Raw genomic sequence first — 18,205 nt, forward strand, 5'->3', positions numbered from 1 at the left:
ATCGCTTCGTCGTCTATATCCTGTCTTTTCATCGTTCTTTTGGAGGATTCTCGTTATCTAAATGCTGTCATTTCGACGCCGTTTTGCCGTCCTTTTGTCGTTCGATGTGTTTTTCTTTGCATGGTTCGTCGGCTTTTTGATGCTATTTAAAAATTCTTTTGACGTGTAAATGTTGTTTTTGTCACTGTTTTTGTATCTTTTCATTATATTTTCATGTTATTTTTGCCGTATTTTTTGTCGTCTTTCAACGTCTCTCCGTAATTTTTCGTGATCTTTTTGTCGCATTTACGTCATCACCTTTTATCGTATTAAGGTAGAGAAAATATTAGTATTACTGCCGTGGACCCTTGTTCCTTTGATCGTTTTCGATCCGGACACTTTTTAATTTGAATTTCGTTAGTTTGCAGGATGTGCAAATAAAAATGGTTCAAATGTCCTAATCAACATTACATCATTTACTGATGAAGACAATGCACATAAACCTGATTTGTTTGTACTGGTCTAGCGTGTTTAATTTATTTCATATTCCGTTTCCACAACAATTTTGATAGAAATTCGATTCGCTGCTTGCAATTGCCAACTTAATCAGACCTCCGAAACAATAACAAAGAGCAGGGCGGCCAGTTCATACAAGATTCGGCATGTTTAAGGTTGCCAGTTGTTTAAATTAAAAACTAACCCCGTTAGTTCACATTAGTTTACATGCGAAAAGGCCCAAATCCGTAGATCTGGCATCTCTGTTGCTATGGAAAAGGATTCGGTTCGATCATTATTGAATGAAGCACATTTTAAAAAACCAATTTACGGTTCGGTACGACCATAGATTATTAAAACGATTCGGTATTATCGTTTATAAATATAATGGTTTGGAGCGATCATTATTAGATGAAAAATGGTTCGGTACGACCATTTGTAGGTAAAATGATACAGCCCAGCTAGCATTTTCATATGTATAAAAAAGGTAAAAATCAGCATTACGTACAGATATACATGCTAAATAAATCGTATATCATTCGCAAAATTGGCATATCCCTACTATTTTGGAGGCGATATACGTGATTATGAATAATTTTGAGCGTTACGACTATGTAAGTATTTATATACGATAATATCCGATTAAGCGCGAGTCGCTCCGTACTACTCTACGATTTTGTGCTGAAAATCGTATGTATGTCAGTCATTATCATTATATACGACAGAAAATCAACTTGATCCCACTTTATCCAGCTTTAGTTACGATTTCGAGTTTGTTAGGAGATATTTACGATAGTTTTCATACATTGATATACGAGTTGGTGCTAGCTGAGAGTACTGTCATTGTCCATGAAGTATATGGTTCGGTACGCTCATAGATGAACTAAATGATTCGATACGATCATGGTTGGATAAAGTACAGGGTTCGGAACGCTCATAGATTATTTAAATGGTTCGGTACGATCATTTATAAGTAAAATGATTCGGTACAATCATTGTTAAATTAACTAAAATTGGTTCGGTACAACCATAGATGAATATGATTTAGACAAAGCTTAAACTTATTCAGGAAATGAGGTATTATTTTCAGTTGAAAGCTATTTTGGTTGAAATTGAGTGTTCTTTATTTGACAAAAACAATTGAATTAGGTAAAATACAAGTAGACAAATATTAAAATGTTGCCTCCCAATTGGCATCGAGGTTGGTTGTATGTTCAAATCTTGGCTGAAAGAGGCTGTTAGAATCTATACTATCGATTCTTTTCGAGATGCAGCGAGGGTCGAGGAAAGCTGACAGCTTAACCCGCATGCTTTTCAACATCGCTCTTGAGGGGGTTATCCGAAGAGTAAATATCATCGAAACAAGAGGTTTGAGTTCTAGTAAAAGTAGTAAATTTTCTTGGCAACGTCACCTACGTGATATTAAAGCCAGAAATTTTGCCATTGCTGAGGCCATTTGTGCTAGACACAATCAAGCGGCATAAACCGCCGTACAAAGCTGTGAAAACCCTTATTAGAGCTTTAATTTATATGGATTTGACAATGCTCACGGAGGACATACGTGTCCATACGGATGATATTTGGCGGCGAACAAGCTGAAAGCGGAGAGTGGTGGAGGGTGACAGATACAGCTTGAGGAGATTACCAACGTATATTTGGCGAAAGTCGGTAAGCTACGGTGAACTATACACGTGACGAAAATGGTCCTATCGAACAACCCCGCTGGCACCCAGAACAGAGAGGCTTAACGTGCGAGGTCTAAAGTGACATTTTTTCTTAAATAAAAAAACTGCGATCTCACAGAAGTCCGGACAATGGCCGACGAGTAACCCAAGATCGAGTTGAATGGATCTTAAAACAATACGAACCATCCCGGCTCCAAACTGCTTATGACGACGACGAGGATCGTATAACCATAAGTTTTCCGGTGCTCTGAACAGCTGACTGTGATATTTTAAGCTTGAAAGTGTAGAATTTTTCATCTGGGTTTGGGACTCCAACCCCCCCCCCCTCCCCCGTTGCTACGCTTATGATTACGAACATTGTTGAATGAAGCATATGGTTCGGTACGACCATAGATTATTTAAACAGTTCGGTACGTTCATTTATAAGTAAAATGATTCAGTGCGATCATTATTAAATGAAGTATATGTTTCGATACAGCCTTTTATTAGTAAAATGATTCGATACGATCATTGTTGAATGAATTATATGGTTCGGTGCGATCATAGATGAATGAAATAATTCGAAACGATCATTATTGAATGAACTAAATGGTTCGGTATACCCATAGATTAATAAAACGGTGAATCAAGCACCATATTATGTACATAAGCAGTTAACCAGGTTTATGCTATTGCTTTATTTGGATCTTGGCAGATAAAATGGTAGCTCTATTTTAAAGCTGCATTCGGTACTTAAAACTGCAATATACTTAAATGTTATTCATATGGAATAGCATAGAACTATTTTATACTTTTCAAATATCATAACATTCAGTATACCAGGATGCAAATATGTACGGATTATCACGGATGTCAAAAGAGACTCTTATATTGAAAAGAAGAAGAGTAATACGTTAAGTTAATTAATAAGATAAGATAAGAATTAATAATTAATAAGAATCAGTCGATCCTTGGCTGGAAAATTTAGTATCAAAATCTCCAGGCAGAGAATCCTGCGGGTCTAGAAAGACACAATAAAGCGTGTAAAAAAAGACAGACGCCAGCAACACCATTAAAAGAACTCTCGATTGTTCAATAATTGTGCCGTTTTGGAATTATTCTAAGCTTTTATTTTTTTTTTAATTTTGTGGTTAATGTGCCCCCTTTTGCTCAGTTTTTTTTCTTTTGGGGTTTAAAAGAAGTAAAATTTTTGAGTAACTCAATCAATTTTAATAACTTTGGTAGAAAATGAAAAGTATTTTGATCAGATTTCCAGGAAAAATATTAACTTGAAGTTAAGGTTCTTTCAAAATTGCAAGAACTTGAAAAAATTTTTCGTTTTTTGTGATAATGTAATGGAGACGCACTGTGCTTTGTTAATAATTGCGCATAAATAGGGATTGCCAGCAGAAGGGAACTGCAAATATCCCTTACCTTGCCAGAACTGACCATTTCTACGTCAAAAATATTCATTTCTACGCAGGGTCGAACAAAAAACATGTATCTCCATTGCATTACCGCAATTTTAGTCGCGCAAAAAATAGTATTCCGAAAATAAAAAAAAATCGTACACCTCCGAGTTGATGGTATACAATGTAAAAAGTTATAAACAACGCCACTTGAAAACAGTTTTAGTTTGAGATTTTCAGGAAGAAATTGATTACATAGCAAAGATCGACATAAAAAAGCGTGTTAATAAAGGCTATTCGTAAAAAATGTTAATCGGCTCAAAGCACATTTTGTTATATTCTTGTTATACCCAATTTGTATCGAATTAGAAATGAAATTTTGTCTTTAAATTCTTACTAGTTGATTCAAGACCCCATTGAAATCGTATTTAGGCATCCCATAGACGGCATTAGTGCTCAAGTCACCACGATGACGACGGTGAATAACCTACCGGACTACAAAAAAAAGTATCCGCATGCACAATACACCGTGTACAGTCAACTGATTCGACTAAATTAATTAATTACGTTTGCTCGATTGGCTCTTAATTGAGTCGATTCGTATGCTACTAGGTACATAGCGTACATTTCCTCCACCCCATCCCCATTTTGGTTTGAATGGAACATAGGTTGACAGCTGTTTGAAAGCATCAACTGAGAGCCAGCTGCTGAGCTTTCTATCCTGTCCGTTCCTATTGAAAAACATCGGATCAGCATCGACCCATCCGTCCGTCCATCCAGCCCTCTGTGTGATCATTTTAACATTTTGTCAGCTTTCCCATTTAATTATATCAATTATTCGGTTGTTACAAACAACGTCGGGATTAATTTACCTGCGTTTGAGGTGCTCGGGAGATGGGAGGGGGAGGCGGTGGGTGGTAGGGCTTTGAGTTAGGGATTACGGCAATAGCTAGCATATGGAGTATGGCACGGAGAGAAAAAAGTTTGCTTCAGTGGATTACCGGGAACTGGTTTTGTATTTTCTGGTGCTGACGCTTTGCGGCAGTGCTATTATCGTGAGGCAAAGTCTGTGATTATCGATCGTGTTGGAACGTGGAGCTTAATGCTAACGGTTGTATTTTTTTTGCAATTCGAGGGGAGGAGGCAGGAAATTAGCGCTTCAATTTTGATTATTTTCGTTCATTGTTTTGATTTTTCGTTACGTTTTGCCTAGGGTTTGGATGTTTTTTTTGGTTTGTTATCTAAAAGCTGCTTTGCGTGAAGAGATAGTGAGCCTAACTGGGGATCCTAGCTGCTAATGGTTTTCTGGATTAACTTTGCTGCATGTACTCTATTCGTTTTGCGTTAGGCTTCCGGGGACTTATCTAATCGAGCTTTTGTGCATAGTGGAAGATGCTCGGGAGCTATCCAGCTGATATTCCTCCATTTGGCAGAATATCACGTACCTGTGAGATGAGTCGTTCGTTTCGTTCGTTCGTGGGTGGTAGTTTGGTAGCGGGCGGGTGAGTTTGAGATACATCGAAGGACGGTGAGCGGAGATGATGTTTTTGGTTAATTTCGATTGGTGGAAGATTGATTGATTGGTTTGTTCGTTTTCGGATTTTTGACAGACAGTATTTCGTGATACAAAACGAGAAAGAAATTGTTGAACGGGTGGTTAGAAAGGTATGATCTACGCTGATTAGTTGAGACGACGAGTAATGGTTCGAATGGTAAAGTATTATTTTCGGCGAACGGCCCAAAAAGGCCCTAAATTATAGATGACTTACCTGGCGGGAAGAATGAGAGTTTCGAATTCCGTTGCCAAATGACGTCGGATGATGTTTTTCGAGGGAGGAATTCCCAGTGCTGTGGCCATTGTGTCGCCGGAAAAGGATGGTTCTAGCACTACCAAACCACCGTGGACTCCGCTGTCTGGAAGTTTTCAAAAGACATTTGTGTCGTTTCAGTGAAAAAATTAGACATTTGACAGGCAATAACAATATTGAACACAATACAAAGTATGTTGATTTATTATCATAAAAGATGTCTTTTAAAATCATAATAAATCGTAACTGTTCAATTCTCTTGGACATAATTTCCGTACGATGCCTAAACTCAGCTTTTGTAGAGAATAACCAAATACTTAATATTCAATCGGCCACTATTTTTGCAATAAATAAATTAAGTGCACTAGATGAGTTCCAATTTCAAGACCAATGCAATTTCAATACCAGTTATAAAGGGTATGAAATGAGTAACGCAACTAGGAAAAGTGTCTAACATAGCTCTAACCACTCCAAGCGTCTACCTAGTGTCTCCACATGGCCACTTGGAAATATGTACATCAATTTGTGTAATTGAGTACCCAAGCTAGGAGGCGGGAAGTCGCGTGGTTTTCAATTCCTAATCTTACAGCTGTAGCTTTAGGCAACTGTTGAACCACACGACTTTATTTTTAAGTGTTGTATTAATTAAACTAATATTTTTGGTTGATTAATCTATTTTCAGAGAGCGAAACAAGGCGTTATTATCTTGGCCAATTGCAGCATGGCTTCTGGTTTAAATGCCAATAGTTCATCCCCGAGGGTCCGGAGTACCAATTAACCTTAACGACTGTAAATAAATCACTATCTGCATAGGAAGCGTTTGGTACGGGAGGTCCACGCTTTCTTTATCCCCTCGATTTCATGGAGTTAAATGGAAAGAGATACTGGTACCTTGGAATTCTCTCTGCAGTACATGCTGCACAGTTGGCCTGGCCGTTGACAAGAAAAATGATTGATACGAGTATTCGTCAGCTTCTAGGTTGCTTTCAAGAATTGGTTGCGTTAGTGTGAGATTAGATTAGATTGGACAATTTGAATCACAATTTTACGTGCAGCCTAAATCCAAATTATATCCAAGTTTAATTTCTACTTTATGTTCATTTTCAAGTTTAATTTCACGTCCATTGCCAAGTCTAAGTTCAACTTCAACGTAAAGTGGGCAGAAGAGAGAAAAAAACGAACGGGACAAAGTGAAACGGGATAGATAGTAAAAAGTACAGTAAAAAGTAAAAAAGAAAATAGTAAAAACGAAAATTTGGGAGCAGAAGAACGGAAAAACGAGAATAAACAGAGAAGAAGAAAAATCACAACCGGTTGACGGTAAGTTATTGAGTTATATTTTGCGGAAATTTTGCCGTTACCAAAGCAGCCGTTACTCAAGCAAAATCGAGCAAATGAGTCGAATCGAGTAGTCAACCGAGACGAGCAGTTGAGTCGAGTGGTCGAGTTCAGCAATCGAGTTTAGTAGTCGAGTCGAGCAGTCGAGTCGAGCAGTCCAGTCGAGCATTCCGGTCTAACAATTGATTTGAGCAGTTGAGTCGAGCAATCGATTCAAGTAGTCAAGTCAAGTAGTTAAGTCGAGCGGCCGAGTCAAGCAGTCCAGACGAGCAGTTGCTTTGAGTCAAGCAGTTGAGTCGAACAGTCGAGTTTAGTCGAGCAGGCGGTAAGACGTAGTTCTACGTCAAAAGGGACAAAACAGAAAATAAAATGGGGAGCAAAAATTAAAATGGAAGACAGAAGAGATAAAATGGAAAAGAAAAACAGAACATGAAGAGAAGGATAGCACGACATAATAGGAGACAGAACAGAACAAAACAGACAACCGAAAAAAAATGAACGACAAACGGATGAAAAAAGGAAATAAAAAGTCGTAAACCAGGACTGCAAAAAACGAAAAGGTCGAAACAGGGTAGAAAATGACAAAAAAACAGAACATGAAAAGAGGAGAAATGGGCTTGAAAACGGAGAACGAAAACTGAAGAAGAAAGACGAAAAACGGACTCAGGCAGGACTTCAGAGAGGCGAAACATGGGATAGGAAAAGAAAAAGAAAAGAAACAGAGAAAGAGAAAAGAGCCAGCGGACAGAAAAAAGGTAAAATGCAAGGGAAAAAAGGAAAGCGAGACAAGAGAGGGAATATGGAAGAAAATCCAAAAGGGAAAAGAAGAATAATGAGAGAGAGAGAGTAAGAGGGAAAGGATAAGAGATAGAACGAGAGCGAGCGAGAGAAGGAACGACAAAAATGGGAAACAAAAAGGGACAGAAAACGGAATAAAAAATAGAATAGAAAAATAGGAAAAACGCAAAAGAGAAAAGGGAAAGTAATTGGCATGAAAAAAGGAAATCGAATAAAAATCTTGACTTCATGAGTGGGAAAACGGGACCCAAAAAGAGAAAAAAACAGAACACAGAAAAAGGAAAGAAAGAAAGGGGAGACGAGGTAATGGTAAAGGAGCTAGGAAATTAAATAAAATGAAAACTTATCCAATTTAATTCTACTATGTATATTTATTCTTGATAGATACGTATTTCGCCTACTTGCAGGCTTCTTCAGTGTCTGTTTTTCTTTTTATTCAATTTCCAGGTACCAAGACGCTCCAAAAACTTCAGTAGAAAAGAAGGAAGCGAAAACAAGAAATACATGAAAAAGAGAACAAACTGAACAGAAAAAAAAGAAAAAAAAACGAACTAAAAGGAAGAAAACGGGAACGGGAAAGGAAAGGGATAGAAATTGAGAGAATAGAAAAAAAGAAAAATGAAGCGAAAAAATGAGAACGTGAAAACAATGAAGAAAACTTAATGAGAGTAAGATAATATTAATAAGAAATGGAACAGACGAAAACAAATAAATACAAAACAGTTAAAGAGATTGAAAATAAAAAACAAGGTGGAAAAGGAAAGACAACTATGAAAAACGGACAGAAAAGTGAAAAACTTTACAAAAATCGGGACTGAAAGGAGCGAAAAACGGGACAGAAAAAAAACGTGACAAAGGTTGAGAAAACGGAGAGAGAGACCGATAGAGGAAATTAAAAAACCGGACATAAAAGGAGAAAGAAAATAGAAATGGAAGAAGAAGGAAACAAAACAAGACAAAAGAAAAAGGCAAAACTGAAGAGAAAAAGACGTAAAACTGGAAATAAAACAAAAGTCGGAGAGGGAAAAGAAGGAGCCATGAATAAAATAAACGTAACAGAAAAGATACAAACCATTTAAAAGACAACGAAATAGACGACGAAAACGAAAAGAAAAAATTATGATGAGTGAAAAGCAAGCCTGAAAAATTAATCAGGAGACCGCCAAGCTATTTTTTGGAATGACACTCTATGGTAAGAAACCCGGTACAGAGGATATACACTGGAAAAAACAAAGAATAAAGAAACAGAGAAAGAGGAAAAAGCGGATAGAAAAAAGGAAACATGAAAGAGGAAAGCAGGACATGAGAATATGGAACATGGAAGAGAATTAAAAAGAAGAATAATGAGAGAGAGATGGAGAAAGGAAAAATTATGACGCATAAAGAGAGGGGACGTAACGGAACATAAAAAAGAGAAAAAAATAAAACAGAGGAAAAGGGTAAGAAATAAGGAATGCCAAACGAAGTAATAAAAGAGGAGACTGGACACAAAAAGAAGGCGAAAGAAGAAAGTGAAAGCGAAGAAAACGAGTAAGAAAACGAGGATAATAGATAAAGAGAAAAAACCGAACAAAAAAGAAAAAGGCTCGATAGAAACGCATAAAAGAAACAGAGACGGCATAACTTCGATTGAGGGATTTAGTCACCGTAATTTATTTATTTTATTTATTTATTTATTTATTTTATTTAGTTTTCTAATTGCCTATTTTCGGAGAAATAAAGACAACTTTGCATTCCTTTTTTAGTGCGTGGCGTTCGACTAACACTAGGACGAAAAACGGACAAAAAGAGAAAAACTTTATAAATCAGGACTGAAAAGAACGGAAACGGGACAAGAAAAAGAAAAGAGGAGGAGACGAGATAAAAAGAAGGAAGACGACGCAGAAAAAGAAAAAAAAAATCGTGTCAGAAAAGTTGGGAAAACGAGAAAGAAAAATTCGGCGAACGATACCAGAAAGATAAAACGAAAAAAGAAGACAAGAGAAAAGAGAAGAATGAAGGAGAGAGAGAGAAAATTGGAAAATGGGAATAGCGTAAGAGAATGAAACACGAAAGGAAAATAAGAAAAAAGAAAGATAGACCACAAAATGAGATAAATTTGGAGAGAAAAATACGTAAACCGGGAGATAAAAACGAAACCCGAAGAGCAAAGGAAAAAAAGGGTCCAATAATAGAATAAACGTGACAGAAAAAAAAACGAACCATTTAAAAGAGGAAAAACGAAATAGATGATAAAAACGAGAAAGAGGAGAGTTAGAAATACACGAAAACAGGAAATGAAAAAAGGAGATATAGAAGAAAGAAGGCGGAAAAAGTAATCGAAAATTGCAATAAAACGGGTGAAAAATAAAAAGAAAAACAATACTAAAAAATCGCTAAGCTATTAGCGTTCAAAACCTATCATTTTTTTGGAAAGGCACCCTATCTCAAACCTTGTCGTAAGAAAAAGTGGGACAGGAAATGAAAAGAAAGGAAGGAAAATGAAAAGAAAAAATCAAATCTTATATATAAAAATGGAAGTGAAAAAGTTCGACCGCTCATCACTTGAGAACGGGGCGTCCGATTTGAGCCGTCTTTTCTTTATTGTGTTCGTTTCCACCACCGCTATGTTTTTACGGCGAGAAAAGTTGAAAAATTTACTGGGAAGATAGGAAAACTCGAAAAATTGGGTTTCCATATAAAACCCGCAACGCATTGTATGCGCCATGTCATTGGCTGCTATGATCATCGTACGATTTTTTGCAGCACCGTTGTCGTATTCAAACAGACACGTGGTTACCTTCATTGAAATCGCCACATCTAACAATGCTATTAAACATTTTGGGGGTTTACAATTTCAGAAAATAACCAATCAATAGGTCCAACTTATTAATCAACCTAAACTCAAGCCTAAAGCGTCAGCAATAAAATTCGTTAATTTCATTCATCCGTTCATTCATTTATCAAATTTATGAAACAAACACGAATCATTTTTATTCCTTTTTACATCGGATGCGTAGCCAGAAGATCCAGTGCAGGTTAATAAAAGGTTTAAGCACTAAATTCACTAAATTGCCACTTCCCAATCGTCAAATGGAGAATACATTTTGCATATTTGCATTCGGTTTAACTGAATATCAATCTAATAAATCAACAGTAAGAGCATATGATTTAGAATTTAAAAAAAAAAGTGAACGAAGCAACTATTATGCATCGTATTTAAGGGATCAGTTCCGGCGTAGTGGTTAGCATTCACGCCTTTCACGCCAAGGACTCGGGTTCAAATCCCAACTCCGCAGAAGTCACGAATGACCCAAGCTGGTTAAAGTGACTATAATCAAAACAAAAAAAAAATCGTATTTAACTTTCAGCCGATTTAATTTCGTATTAGACTCTTTAGAAGTGTAAAAAGGTTTATAAAATGACGCTTTTATGTTAAATTGTTTTAGTGCGTGAATTACCAAAGGAACAATACAGCGATCAATTGATTTTGTGGAATAATAAAATTTAGTTTGTTTTGAGAATAACAGTTATCGTGATTCAGCAATGCAATTCCTTTGGGTAATTCTTATCAATAGAATTATGAATCAAAAAAAAATCTGATGACTATTGATATTGAATACATATCAGAATATAAAATTGACCCTTAAATTATCGAGAAATTCCAAAGTTGCAGCAGACGATATTAGCCGTCGTACCAAATTTTACAACAAATATATTAACATCCAGTATTACTATTTTTAACCAGCAGAGTTTATAAAACAAGACTCAATGCAACTACCACCAACACGACTGTTGATATTGCGGGGATTGGCAAACCAACTTTTACACCGATATACATTTCTTACTAATGACTTAATACAGTTGTTAAATTTAGACATTCTCTGAAATCCCAGCGTTTAATAAACCAAACGCAGAACTCCTTAGACAACGGCAAAACTTGACTTATACCTAGAAAATATCCCTTTTTCTAAAACGCAGCAGGAGTTCATCTGAAGTTTACATATCGTACATTTAGTCCAATTTGTGGCAGTACGAAGTTTGCCGGGTCTTCTAGTTGAGTATAAAATGATAGAAAACGGTGCAGAATAGAAAAGAAATCGCAACAAGAACTGGAAAACGGGAAACTAGAAAAGATAAAAATAGGAACAGAAAGGAGGTATGACGTGTGAGAGAGTCGACGTCGATCCTAATTTTAAGTGAAACTTTGTTTCCATTTCTAAATTAAAGTCTAACATAACAACCTATGCCAAGTCCGATTTTGAATACAATTTAAAGTTTAATATAATTCCATTTTAAGGTCAAATTGAAACTCTTATTTTATGTCCAAGTATCTATTCTACTGTTAGTGCATGAAAAATTGGAAACGATGTTTACAATACGAATTATTGAATAGAATTACAAACATATTGTATTTTTAAATATCACACTTTAACAATGATGCTCATTTCAATGAAATTTTGGATTTAATTATTGATAATGTTTCCGACAGTTGTCATTAATAAAATTTCGTTAATTGACCGTTAAGTCAGTAATTAAAGCAGGCGTGTTATTTTATTTTTACGCTAACAACGTTTCAATCTGTGACAAGATAACAGTATTGGCTAAAAGTTACTAGACAAAGGTTTGTCATTATAACACAAGTCATAATAACTAACAAAAGACAAATTTTAGAAACCCTGGGGAAGATCCAAAACCGGAATCTAAACGTTGGCATAAAAATAAATCAACTCATCTACTTTATTTAACGACTGAATGGCCAAGTCCCGAATTTACTGTTGCGAATCACCTTGTCCGTAAAGGATTCACCAAAAATCGCTTCGTTTCTCGGATACATTGGGAAACGTCGGTTCAAAAAAGTCTGTTTGTTTTTGCATGTTTTGCAATTCTGGTTGTGAAATTTTCAATATTGGTTTTTGGTTTCCAGCCTGAAAAAGTCAACACGGGCAGCAATTACATATACCAGGAGTTACATTGGTTATGTTTCAATGAGAGAGTGAGAATCGGTAAATAAAAATTATAATTTATGCAATAAAAATAGGCCGTTTTTCAGTAGACCAGCTTACCTTTCAAATTATCAGCGTACTCTCCAAGATCAATGGATCGTGCCCAGCGGACGAACCTTTGATTGGTCCACACAATAGGGTCGGTGTCAACATTTTCGGACTGCAAGCGCCTCATCGCAAGTGACTGCCGGTCGTACTTCATTATCCGTAGCACATGAATTCCTATGTAGTGGAACAACAGAAAAAAAGTTACGATGTTTAGTATTAAAATTTTCGAATAACTCTTGATGACTCACCATGAACAATACTGGCCTGATGGAACTTTCTAGTTACTCCGAGATACTTTTCCAGCTCCTTTTTCGAGAGTGTATCCAACATACGAGCATCCACCAGTGAATGCATGAACGATTCACCGTACTGTGGCAGACCGATGTCCGGAAGCCACTCGGAAGCTACCCAACTGTAGGTAACAACATTAATTTAAAATTTAGTTACTTATCCCTTGCCCAATCTTTCAATAACTTACGTGTGACCTAGCTGCCCGATCGTCGCGTACCGAACCAGCTCCGGTCGGCGCTGTTCTTCGATCGCCAGCCGCAGCTTCTTGCGGTGCATTGGATGGCTGGTGCCGAGGCCACTCTCCAGTTCCGCATCGCTAAGCTCCAGCAGTACCTTACCGCTTTTGACATTTTCGGCACAGCGTGCACTGTACTGTGGCATCCCCAAGGCTACCTCCAACCAGGCCAACACCTGCGAAGCTCGCCAACGGTCCATCGGCATCGAGGAAGCTTCCCTCAGTAGACGCAACTTTTCGGCGTAACCCTCCTCGGTCAGCGGACTCCACTGGAAGTCCGTGGCTTCGGTTTCCGCTACCGGGTTGCTCTTGTTGCGATTCCGACTGCGGGCAAAAACTCGCGATATGCTACCCCAGGTGCCACCCCGGCCGGTGCGACCCGTGAGACTCACGCCACCGGTGGCACCACCAGTCTTAGATGATTGTGATGATTGAGATTGTGCCTGTTGCTGTTGCAGTCTTCTGGAAAAAGTTTGATTCTCGTTCTCGACCGGCGAGCCCAGCTGTTCAACCGAACGGAAGGAGCTGCGGAAAGAATAAACCATATTTCATAAAACTTTGTTTTTAGAACCTCGTTGATTAGCTTACTTAGCAAGTGCAGAATTATCAACAGATCTTGAGTACGCCCCGGCATTCAACGGGGACAGCGTAGGACTACGTTCCTTTGGTGTTCCATCTGAAAACAAAATATCCAATTTACACAAATGCTTTTGAAAGCCCCCTTAAAAACTCACATTGATACATGTTATGATGACTAGACACTAACGATACACTATCCGAGTCTACCTGTATGCAGGGTCCATTCTCGCAGGGACCATCGCTTAGATTCAGATCACCCGCCGCACTCTCCCGATCGCTGCTTCCTGCAATTAGTTCTGATGAGTGAGCACGATGTGCCGGTTAACTACGGATTTTCACTACAAATTGCACTCGAACTTACCTCTAACGCCGGAATCCGCACTGCACGAACCTCGATCTCCCGGTGTGCCACTGATATTTGAATAACCTCCGGCCGTTGTCTGCGCATGACTCATCAGCCCGGAGGGAGGAGTTAGCGGGGCAGCCGATACTAGACTCTCCTGATCGGACATACAGCCGGACAGCTGACGTCGAGCTTCCTGCAGCTGTTCTTGGGTTCTCTGCAGCTGAATATCCCTGGCGTTCAGCTGCGCGGCAAGAGCGATCGAACGTTCCGCTTCGTCGCGAGCATGCTTCAGCAGTGACCATCGTTCTCGTTCACGTTCCGAATTCTGTTTTGCACTGGATGATTCCGATTCACGTATTCGTTGCTCGAAGTTGCGTATAAAATTTCTTAGCTCTTGTTCCTTATCCTGCAGGGAAGAACATAGCTGCTTCACCTGTACCAGAAGATCATTTTTGTCCGAACGTAGTTTTTTGCGCTCCAGTTTGAGACCTAAAATAACAACAATAACGTTACTTAACCGACAGTTTTCTTTTAAAACAAAGTATCGTACTCTGAATCAATTCTTTCGATATCCGCAGCTCATTTTCGAGCTTCTCCACGCGACTGCTGCTGTCATCCGTTGAATGAGCATCGAAACTATCTCTGTCCGACAGCAGCTCTATTCCTATTCCACCGACCGCTCCGTCTGGCGAGTTTTCCAGCAGTTTTTTCAGTCGAGTTATTTCCGCTGTCAGTCGTTCATTTTCCAGTCGAATCTTGGTCGTTTGGGGCGATTCTACAAGCAGATAGTCGTCAGCGAAACGAAACGAAACCGCAAAAGTGCTTTTGCCGGCTAGTTTATGCTTACCCAAATCAGTGACACCGTTCTTAAACAGGTTATCGCCAGTTAGATTATCACCGGATTGATCTTTGCTTCCGCTGCTGCTTCGGTCGCTCTGTGTCGGCGAGGTTTGCAGCTGCGAACCGAAGTTCAATTTGTTGCTAATTTGACCTCCGGTCATTTCCCCACAGCCAGTGGGTGGGCTGCCCCCACCGCTTCCGGAAGACCCACCGCGAGCCAATTCACCGCCACCGCTATCGTTGGATAGAGTGCGCGAACCACCACTTTCGTGGCTGGTACTACTGCTGCTGACCGTCGTCGTGCCCGATCCTGGGCCACCGCCTCCTCCTCCACCTCCGGTGGCAATGTTAGACTCCGTACTGTTGTTATTGTTGTTGATGACGCTGCTGGTACCGTTGTTGCCAGCACTAACGAACGACAGTGCCGGGGCTGATGTGGGTGTTCCGGTCGAATCGAACTGTTTTGACGTTGGTTTTGCATTGTCCAGCGAAAGGATAGGTCGGAAGGGACGAACGCCCGTTGCTGGTGCTGTTTTATCTGAAGTATCCAGTGAACGAGTTTTCTGAAAACAAGAAAAGAAAAGAATAACGAATAAAGAAGGACTGAGTAATTTGTGGAAAAACATTCCACCGAACGCTGGCGGCGATTTACATTGTGGGTGAGTAAGGAAAAACCGCAATAGAATGCGACTTTTTTACAATTGTGCCAAGAAAGAAAGAGCAACTGCGAGCCAGATGGACAAAACCAGAGAGAGCTTTTCCCGTTTGGTATTTTTAATAAAAAAAATTCAACCACAACTTTAACGTTTAAGCATGCAGAGAAAATGTTGGTATTTGAATTTGACCTAAAATGTCTTTTCCCTGTTAATGCGAAACGTGGGAGCCTTTTAAATTTTCCATATATCACTACATTTGTCCTGTATTTCATAATTGAGTTCTACAGAAAAAAAAAATTTAGATAAAATTCAATTTAATTTATGAAATACTAATCTAATACTATAGGCGTCCTATTTCGTCTGAAACCAAAACCAGACCCCTGACAGGTCGTCATGTTTTCGTAGCAAGAATCGCAACTCACTCCCTAAATGCTTTACCCAAAGAAGAAACTAATACATGTGTACTTAAACTACAGCTGCTGCGAGCACCGCACGAACACCCTCCTATTCTGGGCAGGATTTGCGATGGGACCGAAAGAGAAGTTGTTGTGATAAATATAACAATATTCTTTATTAAAGTGATGTACAGATGTCAGTGCTCTGATTAAACCCCAGCACGGAGTAAGCGAAGACTTAAACCACCCAAGCAGAACATTTTTGACATTTTTAGTTGAAGAAACTAATTTACGTCTGAAATTGGTTCTACATCAGTTGCCATAACTGCTTTATAACAGCTGTGCTAGTAGTGCAATTATGCGCCAGATTGCAGTCAAGACAAGCATCGGTAACGTAGTTACGTTAGAGAGATACATTTAGGTATTCTGGGCATACATTCCAGTATTCTCCGTTATAGTGAATCAAGATTATCACAACAAAAAACTGTTTTTTCGTCGAAGTTGTAAAAAAATATGGTTGTGTACCCCGATTCGCTCTTAAGGCGACGCACGCGGGCTACTGCTAGTGGTAATAATAAAGACCGTCGCACAGTAGGCCAAAAGGGCGAAAAGTGTAACTTTTTACCTTTGTTATACAATATAAAAAAGGTTTAGGAATTGGTCGAAAAACACGAAGTCGATCTGAGGCCCGGAGGGCCGTGTCACATATACCAATCGACCAGGTTCGACGAATGAGCAATGTCTGTGTGTGTGTGTGTGTGTATGTGTGTATGTGTGTGCGCTTCAATTTTCAATCGCCTGTTTCTCGGAGATGGCTGAACCGATTCGTCTGCTATAACTTGTATTTGAAAGGTATTTTTACCTAGTATATCACTATTAAATGGTTTCGAGGTCTGACTTTTAGTTTAAAAGGTATAAGCAAAAATGTGAAAATTACGTGACACGATTTTCTCCGGAACCACATAACCGATTTCATCGATCTTAGTACCAAATGAAAGCTCTTACTATTGCTAAACTTCACGCCAATCTTTATTGAAAACAAACAAGTGGTTTAAAAGTTATGCTTAAAAAACCAGTTTTAACAAGGTTCAAATGATCGCCTGTTTCTCAGAGATGGCCAAACTGATTTACGTGCTATTAGTTTCATTTGGCAGGTAATATAGCCGGATAGATCACTATTGAATGGTTTTTTAATTGGATGTTTAATTTGAAAGTTATGAGTAATTCAATACACTACACCAAAATTAACAATAATTTATAATGATTTTAACCAAGAAAAATAACCTAATTTCAATTATTTTAATATCAAACGAGAGGTTTTCACACTACGAATATATATGCAAAATTTCATAAGAATTGGTTTTACCGGTCAAAAGATATTAACCCTCGAACACTCGCGCCAACTTTTATAACACAGTTACTCGCGCGCACAATAGCCCAAAACCAAAGAAAACGTGCGCACTAGAGTTTTTACTAGGAAAACTTTGTTTTAAGTTTATCGAACCTTTGAAAGAGTTACTTGAAATTGAAAGCTCTATCGTCTGGTAGAATTTGAATTTTGATTAATCCCCCTAAAAGTGAAATAAAAAAATTATTTTCCTTCAGTTTCCATATAACACATTGATGTGTTCTGCAAAGTTTTAGAGCATATTAGTACAAGAAATTTTGCTGAAGACAGTAACCTTCTATCTCTTCAACGAAGAGATCTTATTTATTGTATATGAATTTGAAAAATCAGTTTTTCTATTTTAACTCTTTTTGTAATTGTTGTATGACTTTTTCGTGTATTACAAAGTTGTATAAATAATAAAAATACACAACTTTGCTGAACATAGTATACCTCTATGTTTCCTTGTTTACGAACTATAGAACTTTGATTATAAAAAATACCCTGATTTTGACCCCGAATTACTCGACTACCAACAGACGGATACATTTTAAACATTTTACATTTGCTGGTAGTTTTGCTGCACACAGACACCATTTTTCCATATGAAGAAACGAAAGAAAATTCCAGTTGGGGCCAATTGCGGTACACCTCACATGCTACTTTCTTCGTTTCTGTGATGTCGGTTTATGCTAATCTGTTTTCCTAACAATTTAAAGTAATAATGCATTGAATAATTCTGACATTTTGCTCATAACAAGTTTATTGAAGAATATACGTTAGTATATACGTAATATACGATTTGTAACTATATAACAATATGGCATTCAAAAACCTACATATGGTGTACAAAATACAACAACGTGAGTAACCGAAGGTTCATAAAAATTGATGAAATTTATTCAAGAGAACTTTATTGTTGTGAATCAAATAGAATGGCGTTACAGGAAAT

General features: G+C 38.1%; 1 protein-coding gene across 1 annotated transcript in view; it reads right to left on the reverse strand.

Moving 5' to 3' along the window:
- Positions 1 to 18,205, reverse strand: part of LOC128736612 (kazrin) — a 205,146-nt gene that overhangs the window by 81,767 nt on the left and 105,174 nt on the right. The window contains exons 4-12 of the mRNA XM_053831100.1: positions 14,823 to 15,378; positions 14,526 to 14,750; positions 13,991 to 14,464; positions 13,785 to 13,913; positions 13,639 to 13,726; positions 13,003 to 13,575; positions 12,773 to 12,936; positions 12,537 to 12,698; positions 5,317 to 5,461 (exon numbers count right to left, since the gene is read on the reverse strand). Of these exons, the coding sequence (XP_053687075.1) occupies positions 5,317 to 5,461; positions 12,537 to 12,698; positions 12,773 to 12,936; positions 13,003 to 13,575; positions 13,639 to 13,726; positions 13,785 to 13,913; positions 13,991 to 14,464; positions 14,526 to 14,750; positions 14,823 to 15,378 (2,516 nt within the window). The remainder of the gene's footprint in view (positions 1 to 5,316; positions 5,462 to 12,536; positions 12,699 to 12,772; positions 12,937 to 13,002; positions 13,576 to 13,638; positions 13,727 to 13,784; positions 13,914 to 13,990; positions 14,465 to 14,525; positions 14,751 to 14,822; positions 15,379 to 18,205) is intronic.

The sequence above is a fragment of the Sabethes cyaneus genome, chromosome 2 (genome assembly GCF_943734655.1).
Source record: "Sabethes cyaneus chromosome 2, idSabCyanKW18_F2, whole genome shotgun sequence".
NCBI lineage: Eukaryota > Metazoa > Arthropoda > Insecta > Diptera > Culicidae > Sabethes > Sabethes cyaneus.